The 14779-nt window shown below is 39.1% G+C and overlaps 2 protein-coding genes across 2 annotated transcripts in view; one reads left to right on the forward strand and one right to left on the reverse strand.

The window, feature by feature from the left end:
• Nucleotides 1-6998, reverse strand: part of Fbxw2 (F-box and WD repeat domain containing 2) — a 30246-nt gene extending 23248 nt beyond the window's left edge. Inside the window, exons 1-3 of the mRNA XM_042678647.1 lie at nt 6907-6998; nt 6693-6801; nt 2518-3027 (exon numbers count right to left, since the gene is read on the reverse strand). Coding sequence (XP_042534581.1) covers nt 2518-3007 — 490 coding nt within the window. The 5' untranslated portion in view covers nt 3008-3027; nt 6693-6801; nt 6907-6998. The remainder of the gene's footprint in view (nt 1-2517; nt 3028-6692; nt 6802-6906) is intronic.
• Nucleotides 3942-12840, forward strand: B3galt9 (beta-1,3-galactosyltransferase 9). The gene is made up of 3 exons (XM_042678650.1): nt 3942-3977; nt 6462-6962; nt 11737-12840. The coding sequence occupies exons 1-3, from the start codon at nt 3942-3944 to the stop codon at nt 12838-12840; spliced, it is 1641 nt and encodes a 546-aa protein (XP_042534584.1).
• The last annotated feature ends 1939 nt before the right edge of the window (nt 12841-14779 follow it).

Consider the following 14779-nt stretch of genomic DNA (forward strand, 5'->3'; position numbering starts at 1 on the left):
GCATTAAGTAAATTCAGGATGACAAACCAAAGCATGAATTAACTTATAAAACTGGGAAAATATCTAGCATTTCAGAGAATTTATCACCATATGGAAAAATACAGGTGCTTAATAAGGAAGTGAAAATTTAAAACAATCTTGAGAAATTATTATACACTTTATTAAAAATATTAAAACTGAGCTGGATGCTAGTGGCTCACATCTGTACTTCTAGCTATTTAAAAGGCTGAAATCTGAGGATTGCCAGCTAGGCAAACAAAACTGAGACTCCAATCTCCAATTAACCAGAAAAAAGCAGGACTGAAGATTTGCCTCAAGTAGGAGAACACCAGCCATTTGCAGAAAAAAAAACTACTCAACAGCCTGACACCCTCTGTTCAATCCCAATATGGGCAAACACGCAAGTGTGTGGGCATGCACAAGCACACACACACATTCATTTTTTTAAAAAGAACCTGAATGTGCAATAATATGGGAATAGTAAAATAATATATTTATACAAGTTATTCTTAAGGGGCTGGGAAGGTGGCTCAGTGGTAGGGCGCTTGCCTTCCATGCCTGAGGCCCTGGGTTCGGTTCCTCAGCACCACATAAGCAAAAAGAAAAAAGCCGGAAGTGGCGCTGTGGCTCAGGTGGTAGAGCGCTAGCCTTGAGCTGAAGAGCTGAGGGACAGCACGCAGGCCCAGAGTTCAGGCCCCATGACTGGACCAAAAAAAAAAAGTTATTCTTAAATTATTCTTAAGTAAACTGGTATACATACACAAAGGTTATCAGAAATTATCTTAGATGAAAAAAAGAACACCAAGCATCCTTATATATAAGGTGTTAAGTAAATAGGCATTGGATCAATGAAAACAACAACCAGATACCAATGACTACTCAGGAGGCTGAGACTTATAGGATCAAGGTTCAAGGCCAGCTTAGGAAAGAAATGTTCCTAGACTCAATTTCCAAAATAATGAGCAAAAAGCAGGGCTAGAAGCATGGTTCAAGTAGTAAAGTAGAGCACCTGTCTTGCACAAGGCTCCCAGTTCAAATCTAGTACTGCTCCCTCACAATAGGAACTGCCCAGAGCCTTTCTAACTACTGCTAAGCATTATTTAATTACCTGTCAAAATGTAGGCACAGATTATAACCATTTGTGAAAACACATACTCATAAGTCAAAAGTAACTTTTTAATATACTATGACCAAATAGCATTTATCCTAGGAATGCAAGATTCAGTTAACATTAAAAAGTCCATCAATGTAATATATTAGTAGAATGAAAGAAAACACTCACATGCTCATTTCTGTTAACAGATACAAAAAACTTTCTCAAGCTGGTCACCAATGGGTGACATCTATAATCCTAGCTACTCAGGAGGCTGAGATCTAAGGATCATGGTTCGAAGCCAGCCCAGGCAGGAAGATCCTTGAGACTCTTTATCTCCATTAATAACCAGAAAATCAGAAATGGTGCTGTGGCTCAAATTGCTCAAAGAGCGCTAGCCTTGAACAGAAATGCTCAGGGACAGCACCCAGGTCCTGAGTTCAAGCCCCACAATCAACAGGACAAAAAAAAAAAAGTTATGGATCTGAATGGATACAAAAAACTTTTGGTATTAGATACAAAAATCCAATACCAATTAGTGACTAAAAAATAAGCTAGGTACAAGCTCAGTACCGGTAGCTCACGCCTATAATCCTAGCTCCTCAAGAGCCTGAGATCTAAGAATCGAGGTTTGAAGGCAGCCCAGGCAGGGAAGTCTATGAGACTCTTATCTCCAATTAAGCACAAAAAAAGCTGGAACTGAAGGTATGGTTCAAGTGGTAGAACACTATCCTTGAGCAAAATAACTCGGGAACAGTGCCCAGGACTGACACAAAAATAAACAAATGAAGGAAATATTCTTAATATGACAAAGGACATCTAAGAAGAAACCGCAGTTAATGCCATAATGGAATAACAGACTTCTAAAATTTAATAATTTTATATGTTATAATATAGTCATTTAACTGCCTAGTTTAAAACTATCTTCATTGCCAGGCTCAGAATTGCAAGATTTTAAAATAAGGAAGAAATATCTCCTTCCCACATTTTACAAACAAGGAATCAAACACAGACATGTTAAGTAATTTGTCGAAATGAAGGACTAAACATTGTTTTTTGTTGTTGTTATTTTGTTTTTTACTATTTTTTCTTAAAAGTTTATTAATAAAAAAATGTTAAAATGTAAGAAAGTATAGAAAAAGTAATCTACAGGTTTCTGACTCAGATAATACTTCATAAAAATCTGAATCTTTTTCTCTTAAATCTTAATTTAAAAAATGTTTTTCTCTATAGCGAAAGAGAATATGAAGGGAAGGGAAACTTACTCAAGGATGGGAGGAAATGCCACTGAAGATAACAATTACACTCACCATTCTCCAAGCCTGAGTACTTTGTGTGTTGTTAAGTTTGTACCACAGAAAATGATTTTAAAAACAAACAAACAAGAACATCCTACCCCTAAGAAACCAGTCCCAGTGCCTTACCTGTACAGAGAAGTCCATCTTTGTAGTAAAGTGCATACACTCTGGCACTGTGTCCAATTAATGATGAGGTCTCAAAGGCTTCATGGTCCTCCAGTTGCTTCATTCTCAAAATAGCCTTCAAATAAACCTTCTTCCAGTGCAAAGCGTCCTGAACAGAATCATCTATCTGCCAGCCCAAATTGTTACAGGCAGTCTGCCACACCTCTGTACAGGCACTTATCACCTTATTCCACTGTTTAGAGACGAGGCAGCATGTGAGTAAAGTCTGAGGATCGAGCCATTTTAACAAATAAAAACTGAGCTCCAGAGGAAGGAGTTTGAGGAAGTCCCGCTTGAGGAGGGTCTCCAGGTTATTGGAGAGATGCCTGAGCTGGACTGCCCCACTCAGACTAATCAGGTGATCCAGAGTTTCATTTTTCTGCAAGTCCGTCAGAGAAAGAAATGTAACAGAAATGTTATCAAGCCATGTCTCAAAGTCCTTTCTCTCCATAAGGTTATGGAAATATTTACCTGTGGCACATCAAAATATTGTATTAGTTCTGCTCAAAGAGACCGTTCAAGCAAGACTGCTAATAAATGAAGTATTAAAATTAGTGTAAAAAACTGTATCACATCTTAACGCTTAGTTACTACAACTTGACAGTTAACACTTTTTAATTATCTGAATTTTTTTTTCATGCACAGAAAGAAAAATACTTTTGCAAAACATACTTCTAACAAATGAGGACTTATAAAATGTGTCATGGAGATAGGCTAGTATCCATGTCTTGTTCCTTTTGAAGTCTATCACATGCTACATGCAGCTTCACAATAAAAGATTTACAAAGTATTCATCCACAGTCAATGTATTCTTTAACACAAGCCCCCACCCCAGCAAAACCAATGTAAGACTACTTCCTCTTTAATAAGCTAAATATGGTTGTTAAAAATCACAAAAATAAGCACCAGGATGTGACAACCAAAAGGCAAATCTCCAGAGCAGTAACCTAAGATATTAGTTATACAAGGTACAACCTGACCTATCACCACAATCACAGAGCTACTTGTTTTTTTTGTTTCTTTTTTTACAACAGATGTTTTCAGCACAAAACATAGGTACACATATTAAGTTACGAGTCCTTTTCTGGTTCTTGTACCTTCTTCAAAACATGCATTAGTAAGGCCCTACATAGACTGTTTTTCGAAGTTTCATATAAGCTTGTGATAACTCTTAATTATGTACTTGGAGCTATTAGGGGCGCAGAAATCTGTGCAATAGGCAAATTAATAATCCTGATGCTGCCAGCAACAGTGGCAGTGTAACCCTAGCTGCTCAGAGGTAGGAGGATTTCAAGTTTAAGGACAGCTTGGACTATAGCATAGTGAGATCTCATTAAAAAATAAAACAAAAATTCATAATCCCTATGCTTAAAAAACACCTAAAAATGGGTATCTTTACTTTGCAAAAGATGTTAAAGCAGGTAAGAAATTGCTTAGAGTCACAGGGCTAGTAAAATACAACAGACTGGAAGCTAGTGCTCTCAAAAATCACTACCCAAGTGCACTGTGTGTCTCTGAAGTGAAGGACAATAAAAATGAATCATCACATGATAGTAAGATCTGGGTGTACTAAGTCTATTTCATTATATCATTTTCCCCTTTGGGAGAAGGACAAACTGTTCTAGGGCTAACTGGGCAAAAGAATTTTAAAGTAACCTGCATTAATGTCAACAAGTATCAACTCACTATTTACAATAGGGACTAAACTGATTTAAAGAGAACAAAAAAAAAAAAACAACCTGTGAACCAATTACAACAAACAAAAAGAAAAAGCATAAAGTCTAATGCCAGTAGCTCATGACTATAATCCTAATTATCCAGGAGGCTGAGATCCAGCTGACCTTGGTTCAAAGCCAGCTAGGGCAGAAAAGTCCAGAAACTCCATCTTTCGCCTCCCTTATCCCACCTCCACCAAAAAGAATAAAAAGAGCTTTTAAATCATCACAACATTCCAAGGATGATATAGCCACCTCCAGAGTGGTGAGTTTCCCATTTCTGTGACTAGTCAGGATAGCTGTATACAAAGACAGAATGGGATGAATGAAAATGCTCTGGCGCTAGCAAATATTTTACTGACTCAGCCACTTCCTATGTGATCATGGCAATGTTCAATTTACTTCTAAGTTTCAGTTCCATCATCTATAGAAATGGAAGAGATAACCCAATTTCAGCAGAGTAAGAAATCAGAAATAAAGCAGGGGGACATATAGCACAGTACCCAGTACTTTGTATTAGTTCCATTATGAACATCTGCCAGAAACCCCATTTTTGGCACCAGATTGGACTGGACATGACCCACTAACATCCTTTTCAATCTTATGACCTTACAGTTTCTCTTAATATGTAGAACAAAAACTCAAGGTCTCATATTTATTAACTTTATAATTAAGAGGAGTTATTGACATGAGGCTATCACTATTACCATGTTCCTCCTTCTACCTACCATACGCATATCCTTTGCTGTCTAGCCTTTTTTCCCCAATCTCCAAGACTAAACATTATACTTGCCTTCCTGCCTTTAACACTACTGGTCACAAAGCTCTTGAGGAAATGTGGCATAATGAAAATATTCTTTTTATTTACTTATTTATTTTTATCTTATTTTCTGGGCTGGTCCTGAGGCTTTAACTCAGCCTCTCAATGCTGTCCTTGAGTTTTTGTGCTCAAGGCTGACACTCCACCCCTAGAGCCCCAGTTCCACTTCTTGCTTTCTGGGATTTAATCGGAGATAAGTGTCTCATGGACTTACAGCCCAGGCTGGTTTCAAACCACGATCCTCAGATCTTAACCTCTTAAGTAGCTAAGATTACAGATGATAGCCACTAGTGCCAAGCAATGATGAAATTAGGCTCTGGTTCTGCTATTAACCACTTATGTTCTCTTCGACAATTCTCATATTTATTTATACTGATCTATAAGACTAAAGTAACGCTCACAAACATGACCTCATTTGCCCTTTACAAGTTCATGGGACTACTAAGTTCAGGAGTATTACTGCCATTAACTAACAACTAAGGAAATACACGGACCACAAGATGGAGTTGTGAGGGGAAACAGAAGCTTAACATCCTTCCCCAGTCCATAGTCCTACCCCCTAGTCCCCTCAAAAAAGAAAAAAATCCTAAACAGAACATTCCAGATCAAACAGCGTGGATTTGTGTGCGCCCACCTTACTTTAAACAACTTGGTCTAGTAAAGAATGAAATTTAAAAAAAAAAAGAATGAAATTTACTGAGGTGTCATTGTCTCTGTTTTCCTGCAGAGGTTTTGAAAATGTATACATACCTATGAACTTATACAGACATAAAATATATTTTCAATATCCAAGAACCATTAATACTGGTTGCTTCCAGAGAGCACCAGAGAACTGAAGAAAAAGAATAAAGGCCCCTCTTGACTTTTATTTTAAAAATGTGAAAATACTATCTATTAAAAAGCTTTTAGGTCTTTTGTTTGTTTTCTGAGAGGATCTTTCTATGTAGCCCAGTCTGACCCTTAACTTTCCATTCTCCTGCCTCAGCCTCGACAGTGATGGAACTGCAGGTGTGCGCCACCATACCTGACCTAAAGTCTTTCGCTTGAAAAATGTTTTAAGAGCTGTATAAGAATACAAACAATATTTATAAATATTTTTGCAATTCCACTTGCAGCTGGGTGACCTTGAACACGTCTATCTCAAGATTTCCTCACTCGAAATCATGGATCCATGAACAGCTTTACCTACAAGGGCTTTTCTAACGATTAACACGTTTTGCATGGCACCTGGCACGCTGTAAACCTGCAACAGCTGTCAGTTACCGTTAATTACTTAAGGACAAACGTGGTTCCTTGTGCTTTTTGTGGTCGTTTTCCAAGCAGCACCCAACATACAAACCTGTCTTCATAACATTCCAATTACGGCGCAGTCCCTGATATCGCTACAATGCCTTGTCCGTCTGCACGCTTCATCTTTCAAACTCCCGGTGGCCCTGGGACGTCACTGTGAAACTCGTTTCGCAGCGGAGGAAACCAAGGCACCGGGAGGCGGGAACTCGGAACCCCTACTGTGCTCTCTCTACCATAAACCCCAGATCCCTGAACGCGTTCGTCGCTCCCAGGTCCCCATCTCCCGGAGTCGTGTTCCGCGCGGCACTGACCTGAGCGAGCGCCCCGGGGCCCGGGACCTTGCGCCGGGCTCACACCGATTAGGCGCGCTCGGGCCGCCAGAGCCTTGCAGCGGCCGGGTCCGCTCCGCAGCCATGGCGCCTGCAGGGAGAGAAAGACAAACAGACCCGGGCGCGGCGGGTCAGCAGAGGCGCGAGCACCCAGAAGCCCCCTCCCTCCCCGACCCGCCCCGCCTCGTACACAGACCTGGACCCGAGGCCGCTGCTCTCCCGATCCTCAGCCACACAGGGGAGCGGCTTCCGGTATTTGTACGTCATCTCCGCGCGCCCCTCCCGTCCGCGGCGCCAGGCGGAAGCGGCTGCACTTCCGGCCCCCGCCCAGAGCGGGGGAAGTGGGAAAGTTACTGAGGTTGTCAGTCAGCGCATGCGCAATAAGATCTGTTCCAACTTTATTACGGGTGGACCTTGGCACAAACTTTCTCTCAAGCGTTGGGTCCAGATTTGCCCAGAATGCTTATGACTCTCCCCTAACTTTCTCTTGCCCCAACGCAGCGACAGTTCTTTTTCTTACTTCACTGGGGACTTTTGAGTTCAAACTTCAGTACCAGCATTAAAAAATAAATAAAAATTCTGGTTAGCTTTAGTTAAAGTTTATATGGGCACACTTGGAGAATGACTACCGTGTTGGATATCATAATCCAAACATAATAGGACAATGGGAGTTAGTGCTACAACATATCAAGGCTCCAAATTTCCTCACTATGGAGGAAATGGGAACATTTCCTCACATGCAGAAAATGGAAACAGAGGCTCAAAATGCTGGTTCTTGTCCCAATAATCGTATCATTTGGTTGGGGGATTCCAGCTGATTTGGTGGAGGATGTAAAGATGGAATATGATATTTGACTTGGATTGTGTAAAATGGATAATGAATGATTTTTAAGATATAAATGTAAGTGTCCTGTGGATAAGACTTGCCTGGTAACTCATCACTTTAGCTAGTAACTGTAATTGTAACTCTGTAACTCCATAACCCTGTAACTCTGTAACTGCTTCTGCTGTTTTCTGAGCAATGGCAGCCCTAGCCCAGGGGACCATCACCACCCTTTGTTCTATTCTTCTGCTTCCTGACGGCAAAACCTTGGCAGGGAAATTTAAACTTAAGGTATTTCTTGCATTTCTTGTAACAATCATTGGCTAAAACCAATACCCAGCTTCCCCCTTTCCCCGCCCTAGCCCCAAATGCTTAAAAGCCCGTGTGGGCTGGCACTGGGGGCTGTTCCTGGGATCCCACCTCCAGGTGCTGTCCTGGTGCGCCAGCACTTTTCCCTCAATAAAATCTTTTACATTTTCACTGCGGACTGAGTTGTCTCACTGCCCCTCCCCACTACACAGCTTGACCCTTTACCAATAGAACTACCCAAAGCACCTAATAACGCATAATCACTTTGTTAAATTTGCAAGCCCACAGACAATGAACTTAAGGTGGGTTTATTAGGCAAAACATGGAGCCTCAGATGAGTCTTATTATTGCTTAAAACATGGAAACAATGAGTGTAATATTTAGGACATTCCCCTCTGGTTCAAAGAACATATTCAACAGAGTCTTTTTTCCCCTCGGGTTTCTGTTGCTTCATCTAAAAGAAAGGAGGAGGAGGGAAGAAATACTTGCTGCTCCCCAGTGATTTTTCAGTTTTCTTTCCTGGTTTTCTTATCTTTCCTGAATTGGTATTTTTAAATATTTTAAATTATTTCCAATTTCCCTGTTGCCTCATCTTATCTATCCTACCTCAGGCACTTGAAACATGGGAAGTAAAAATTATGTGGGCTGAAAACAAATTATTATAGAGTCTCCAAAGTCAGGTCCAAAGAGAGAAGATTGGATTTGATAGGAAACAGGAAGTTACTGTAGACTTCTAAACCACAGATTAACTGGTGACCACATTTAGGAAGAGATAGACATAGAGATTGGATAACATCTGTGGCAAGGAAGAAAGTAAAGAAGTCCAAGATCTCTTTGCAACAAGTTGTCTCAACCGCAGGAGGTCAGAAGCTTGATGAATCAAATTGAAAATTACAGATAGATCTTCCCCCATAGAGATATTCTTTGAATCTCTCTTAGATAAAGAAACTAAATGTCAATCCAGAGAAGATACAGGGAAACAAAATACTTTTAAAAAGGAGAAAAATAACTCCACCAGTGGCTCACACCTGTAATCCTACCTATTCAAGAGGCTGAGGCCCAGAGAATCAAAATTTGATTCCAGCCTGGGCAGAAAAGTCCAAAAAAAAGTCAGTCTTCAAAAATAGCCAGCAAAATCCTGTTTTGAAGCATGGTTCAAGTTGTAGAATACCAGCTAAATAAACCAAGCTGAACAAGTAAAAGGCCGTAAGTTCCAACCTTAGTAAAGAAAAAAAAAAAAAAAATACCCAGGCATGGATGGCTCACACCTGTAATCCTAGCTAGTCCGGAGGCTTACATCTGAGGATCATAGCCCAGACAGAAAAGTCCATGAGACCCTATCTCCAATTAACCACCAGAAAACCAGAAGTAGAACTATGGCTTAAAGTGGTAGAGTGCCAGCCTTGAACAAAATTTCTCAAGGACAGTACCCAGGCCCTGAGTTCAAGCCCCACAATTGACCCAAAAAGAAAAGAAAAATATACTGTAAAATACAATTGGATATTTACAAGGTCCATAACTTAATAAAATTTGACTTTTTTAATTTTTAGGTTAGATTCTCTCACTTGATGAAGATTTCCAATATTGCACGTTATGTTAAAAAAAATACAGTCAACTTTGAATATAAGAATTTTTTTTCGATTGGGGATAAACTTACTTGGAGGAGGTAGCTTGTGTGACTTAACAATTGACATAGCAATGGTCTTACGTAACTTATCCAGGAATCCAGAATCTGATGTATGAGATATATAAGACATCACTATATGGTATTTCCTTTGGAAGATAGAAAATGCATCCATGAAGGATGGCAAGTATCTGGCAATATTCAGAACAGTTTAAAAATGTACTTGTATCAAAGTGCTGCAACTGTTTAGCATTTTTTAAGACGGACTTAAAAATAAAGTTTTCCTCCTTTGGCAGTGATGCTGTGGAGAGATGATACAGGTGAACAATTCTCTGAACTTTTTCTATTCTTTGCTCTGAATTTGCTCTCACTGTAACATGATAAGTACTTACTCTCCTATGCAGGCAGCAAGTATTCTGGGACAAAAGCTCAGGTCAATTGGCAAAGAAACCTTATCCTTAAAGTTTGTGGCACAGCATACTTTACTGCAATTGCTGATAGACTGGAGATACCCTGAGATATATTTTGACATCTGGACTTAACAACTTTGAAAGACCTGAAATTGCTCATAGACAACATGCAGGTAAGATTCTGATAATCTTGGAAGCATTTGCTGTTTATTAAAATAGGCATAGAGACTGCTGAAGTTTCTTTTATATGTAAATCACCTGTAATGAGAAAATAGAAAAGAGTAAAGATTACAATTGTCTGAAGTGGTTTTGTTGTGTTTTGTTTTCCTACTAAATGAATGCATACAAGGAAAGACAGGATTCCGGATTTTCTAGTGGTTAAGAATAAGCTTTATAATCTGACAGTTTTGAGTTCAAACCACGACCCTCCTCCAATCCCTTAACCACTCAGGTGCTCAGTTTAATTTAGAAGATAACCCATCTGAAAAGGATATTACTAGAATTCAATGAATTAAGGCCTAAAGTTCTTAGCACTGTGTCTGGCACACAACAATTACCCATGAAAAATAACTAATATTTTTCTTTGTTGTGTGTGCTAGTACTTGGGTTTAAACTCAGGGTCATTTTGCTTAGCTATTTTTGCTCAAAGCTGACACTCTACCCCTTGAACCACACCCTCCAATTTCTAGTTTTTTGCTGGTTAACTGGAAATAAGAGTCCCTCAAATGTATCTTTATAGGCTGGGCTTAAACCACGATCCTTAGATCTCAGCCTCCTGAGTGGCTAGGATTACAGGCATGAGTCACTGACACCAGGCAAAGGTCACTACTATTATATGAGGCCTTTTTAAAACCAAACTTCCTATGAATAATTAATTCCTTTACTATTCCATCATTTTATTACATTTTTGCATATTTACTTCCATATGGGACTTTTCCATCTCTTTTGATAAGGTGGAATAAGCTTGGCACATGTCTATTCTAGATATCTGGAGAGGTGCTTTGTGTATAGTACGAATCTGCTCATATTGACAGACACATCAGAATCATTAGGAGATGTCAAAACAGATTCAGATTCAGTATTAGATAAAATTAGAAAGTCGTACTAGGGCTGGAAACGTGGTTTAGTGGTAGAGTTCTTGCCTTGCATGCATGAAGCCCTGGGTTCAATTTCTCAGCACCACATAAGCAGAAAAAGCCGGAAGTGGTGCTGTGGCTCAAGTGATAGAGTGCTAGCCTTGAACTGAAGAGCTGAGGAACAGTGCCCAGGCCCAGAGTTCAGGACCCACGACTGACAAAAGAAAAAAAAAAAAAGAAAGAAAGAAAGAAAAGGAAAAAAGAAAAAGAAGAAGTCGCACTAGCAGGAAGTAAATGATAAATAGCTAGTACATGGCCACCAAAAACAACATGGAAAAATAGCTGTTGACCTTTGTAATTAGAGAAGAAACTGATCCAAGTGCTTCCATTAGAGAAAGAACACATATTTTCCTACAGGTTTTATTACAATGAGCCTACTTGTATCCTATCTTCCTGTCTATGTCTGATTGTTCTTTGTATTTCTAGGGTCCAACACAGTGTATTATATATAGTAAAATAGTCTTTCATTCAAACAAGGAAAAAAATGACTAACTAGTGTCCAAACACACTAAACTTGGCAATGTGAAAAAAGAGAGATTATCATGCTTGTGTCTATAAGACTACGTTTATTGAAGAGACAAATAATAAAGAAGAACTATTAAAGTTCATATAGTGTTCTGTAGGGAGGAGGAGGAGGAGGAGGAGGAGGAGGAGGAGGAGGAGGAGGAGGAGGAGGAGATAGATAGATTAAGCTTGAATGAACATTTGTTCTTTTCTTATTTAGGTGACATTCTGCAGACTTCGAACTCACCAGTGGTGTTTTATTCTGTTTAATGTCATCCTATTTCATGCTTTGCTTTTTGGGGGTGACTTTGTGGAAGAATACTTTCTGCATTCTTTGCCTCATGTCAATATGAAAGTCCTTGAAATTAAGGATAAGGCAAGAAAATTGAACATGGAACCTCTAAGAAATCATCCTTCCAAATATTATGTCCTGAGCCAGTCGGAAGTGTGTAAAGGGAAGAGCATTTTTTTGCTTTCTCTGATCTTCAGTAGCCCAGGAAATGGCACAAGGCGAGACCTCATCAGGAGAACCTGGGGAAATGTGAGCAGTGTCCAAGGACACTCCGTGCTCACACTGTTTGCTTTAGGAATGCCTGTTTTGGTCACTACACAGAAAGAGATTGACAAAGAGTCACATAAGAATAATGATATAGTTGAAGGAATCTTCTTGGACAGTTTGGAGAACCAAACGCTGAAGATCATCATAATGACCCAGTGGGCTGTGACTTTCTGCCCTAATGCCATGTTTATTCTCAAGGTCGATGAAGAGATGTTTGTCAATCTACCAAGCTTGGTGGACTATCTTCTGAATTTGAAAGAACACCTTGAAGATGTCTATGTAGGAAGGGTTAACCATCAGGATGCACCCAACAGAGACCCTCAGAGTCAAGAATTTGTGCCTCTTAGTGAGTATCCAGAAAAATACTACCCAGATTACTGTAGTGGTGAGGCATTTATAATTTCTCAAGATGTAGCCCGGATGATGTATGTCATTTTCAAAGAAATGCCTATTATGGTGCCTGCCGATGTGTTTATAGGTATTTGTGCAAAGTCCCTTGGCCTTAAACCTATTCATAGTTCAAGATTTTCTGGGAAAAGACACATCAGATATAATAGATGTTGCTATAAGTTCATCTTTACATCTTCACAAACTGCAGAAACAGAAATGCTCCTAGCATGGAAGGAAATCAATGATGGGAAAGAATGTTCCCTGTTTGAGACTTACTATGGGCTCATTTCCTGCAAACTTCTGACATACCTTGACAGCTTTAAACGTTTTCACATTGGGACCGTAGAAAACAATGTTATGTATTTTGGTGATTAGTATTTGTTTGCTTTTAAGTATGATATTTTTGAATTGCCTTCTATCCATTATAGAAAGCAACCTTCTGTCCCATGTTTTGTGTAGTTCCTCTGAGTCTTTACTTATTCTTAGCAAAAATACAAAATGTTCTTAAATGAAAAAAAAAGTTCTTAAATAGGTTGACGTACTGGATCTTGTTGGGATCTTATTTTTAACAAATTTTAAGCGAGTATGGTATTAGTCTTTACAAAACAAAATGATTTAGAATAGAGAACATCTAATTATAATGAAGTCTTTTAATGAGCAAAAATAAAATATATATATTTGTGGTGTACAACATGTTTGATACATGTACATATTTTGGTATGACTAAATCCATTTATTCAAAGTATATACTTACAAACCTTTTGGTGGTGAGAACTCTTAAAATCTATCTTTATTTTATATCTATGATATGTTACTATGAGCTCTCATTACTATGAAGTATGATGATCTTCTGAACTTATTCCTTGTGTCAAACTAAATTATTGTATTTGGGGGGGGGGGCATCACTTAACCAACCTCTCCCTGGTCTATCACATCCTGGCATTTATTAACCACCATTTTACTGTCTGTTCCTGATATTTTTATACTTCAAAATTAATCATTTGTCATACTGTCTGGATTATATCACTCAATCTGTATATTCCAGGTTCATCCATGTTATTGCACATGACAAAACTTTCATAAGACTGAAAAGTATTCTATTGTGGACATAAGCCACGTTTTCTTCATCTGTCCAGTCAGATGATAATCTAGTTCTAATTTGAATATTTTTCAGGAGCCTCTATACAATATTCCACAATAGTTGTATTGATTTACATTTCTACCAATAATATGCAACGTTCCCTTTTCTCCTAATCCTCTTAAACACTTAGTATCTTTCATCTTTATTATATTGGTCATTCTAATAACTATGAGGCAATATACCTCATTGTGGTTCTAATTTATATTTTCCTGTGGGGCTTGAACTCAGGGCTTGGGCACTATCCCTGAGCTTTTTTGCTCAAGGCTAGCACTCTATCACTTTGAGCCATAGTTCCACTTTGGTTTTCTGGTCATTAATTGGACACATGAGTCTCATGGACTTTTCTGCCTGGCTTGTCTTTAAACTGCGCTCCTCAGATCTCAGCCTCCTGAGTGGCTAGGATTACAGGTGTAATCCACCAGTGCCTGGCTCTGATAATATTTTGTGCATGTGCTGGTACCAGGAAAGGCTTGAACTTGCTCGCTCATGACTGGCATGTTACCCCTTAAATCACATCTGCAGCTTTACTTTTTGCTGTTAATTTTGGAGATGGAGTCTCATAAAGTTTTCTACAAGGGCTGGTTTTGAACCATGAACTTTGTTAACTCAGACTCCTCAGGAGCTAGGATTATGAGCATGAGCCACTGGTATCTGGTTGATAGGTAATAATATTGGGATTTCCCCCCCCCCTTCATATCACTGTTGGCTGTTTGTGTTGTTGTTTTTAATTTATTTTGTTGATTTTTGCTCTTTGCTTTTCCCGACAGGGTCATGCTAGGTTAACCAGGTCTGGAACTTTTTGTCTCAAGTGATTTTCCTACTTTTGCCTCCAAGTACCTGCGACTACTGGAGTGTGACTCCTGTAAACATGCCCTTTTCATGTTTTCCCTCGAGAAATATCTATTCCGATCTTTTCCTTTTCTTCCTATTTTTGTGGCAGTACTGGGGTTTGAACTCAGGGCCTCATAGTTGGTAGACAAATATTCTACCCTTTAAGCTATGCCTCCTCATTTTTTTTTTTTCTTCAGTTACTTTTCAGAAAGGATCTTAGTTTTTTGCCCAGGCTGTCTTTGAGTTGCGATCATTGTTTCCCTTGTATCTTCAATTACATCAGTGTGCCACATTTTCTCTTTTTGAGAGACCTTATTTTCTTCAAACCATGGTCCTCCTATT

This window comes from Dipodomys spectabilis, unplaced genomic scaffold (assembly GCF_019054845.1).
Source record: "Dipodomys spectabilis isolate Male_0828 unplaced genomic scaffold, ASM1905484v1 ptg000046l, whole genome shotgun sequence".
Classification (NCBI taxonomy): domain Eukaryota; kingdom Metazoa; phylum Chordata; class Mammalia; order Rodentia; family Heteromyidae; genus Dipodomys; species Dipodomys spectabilis.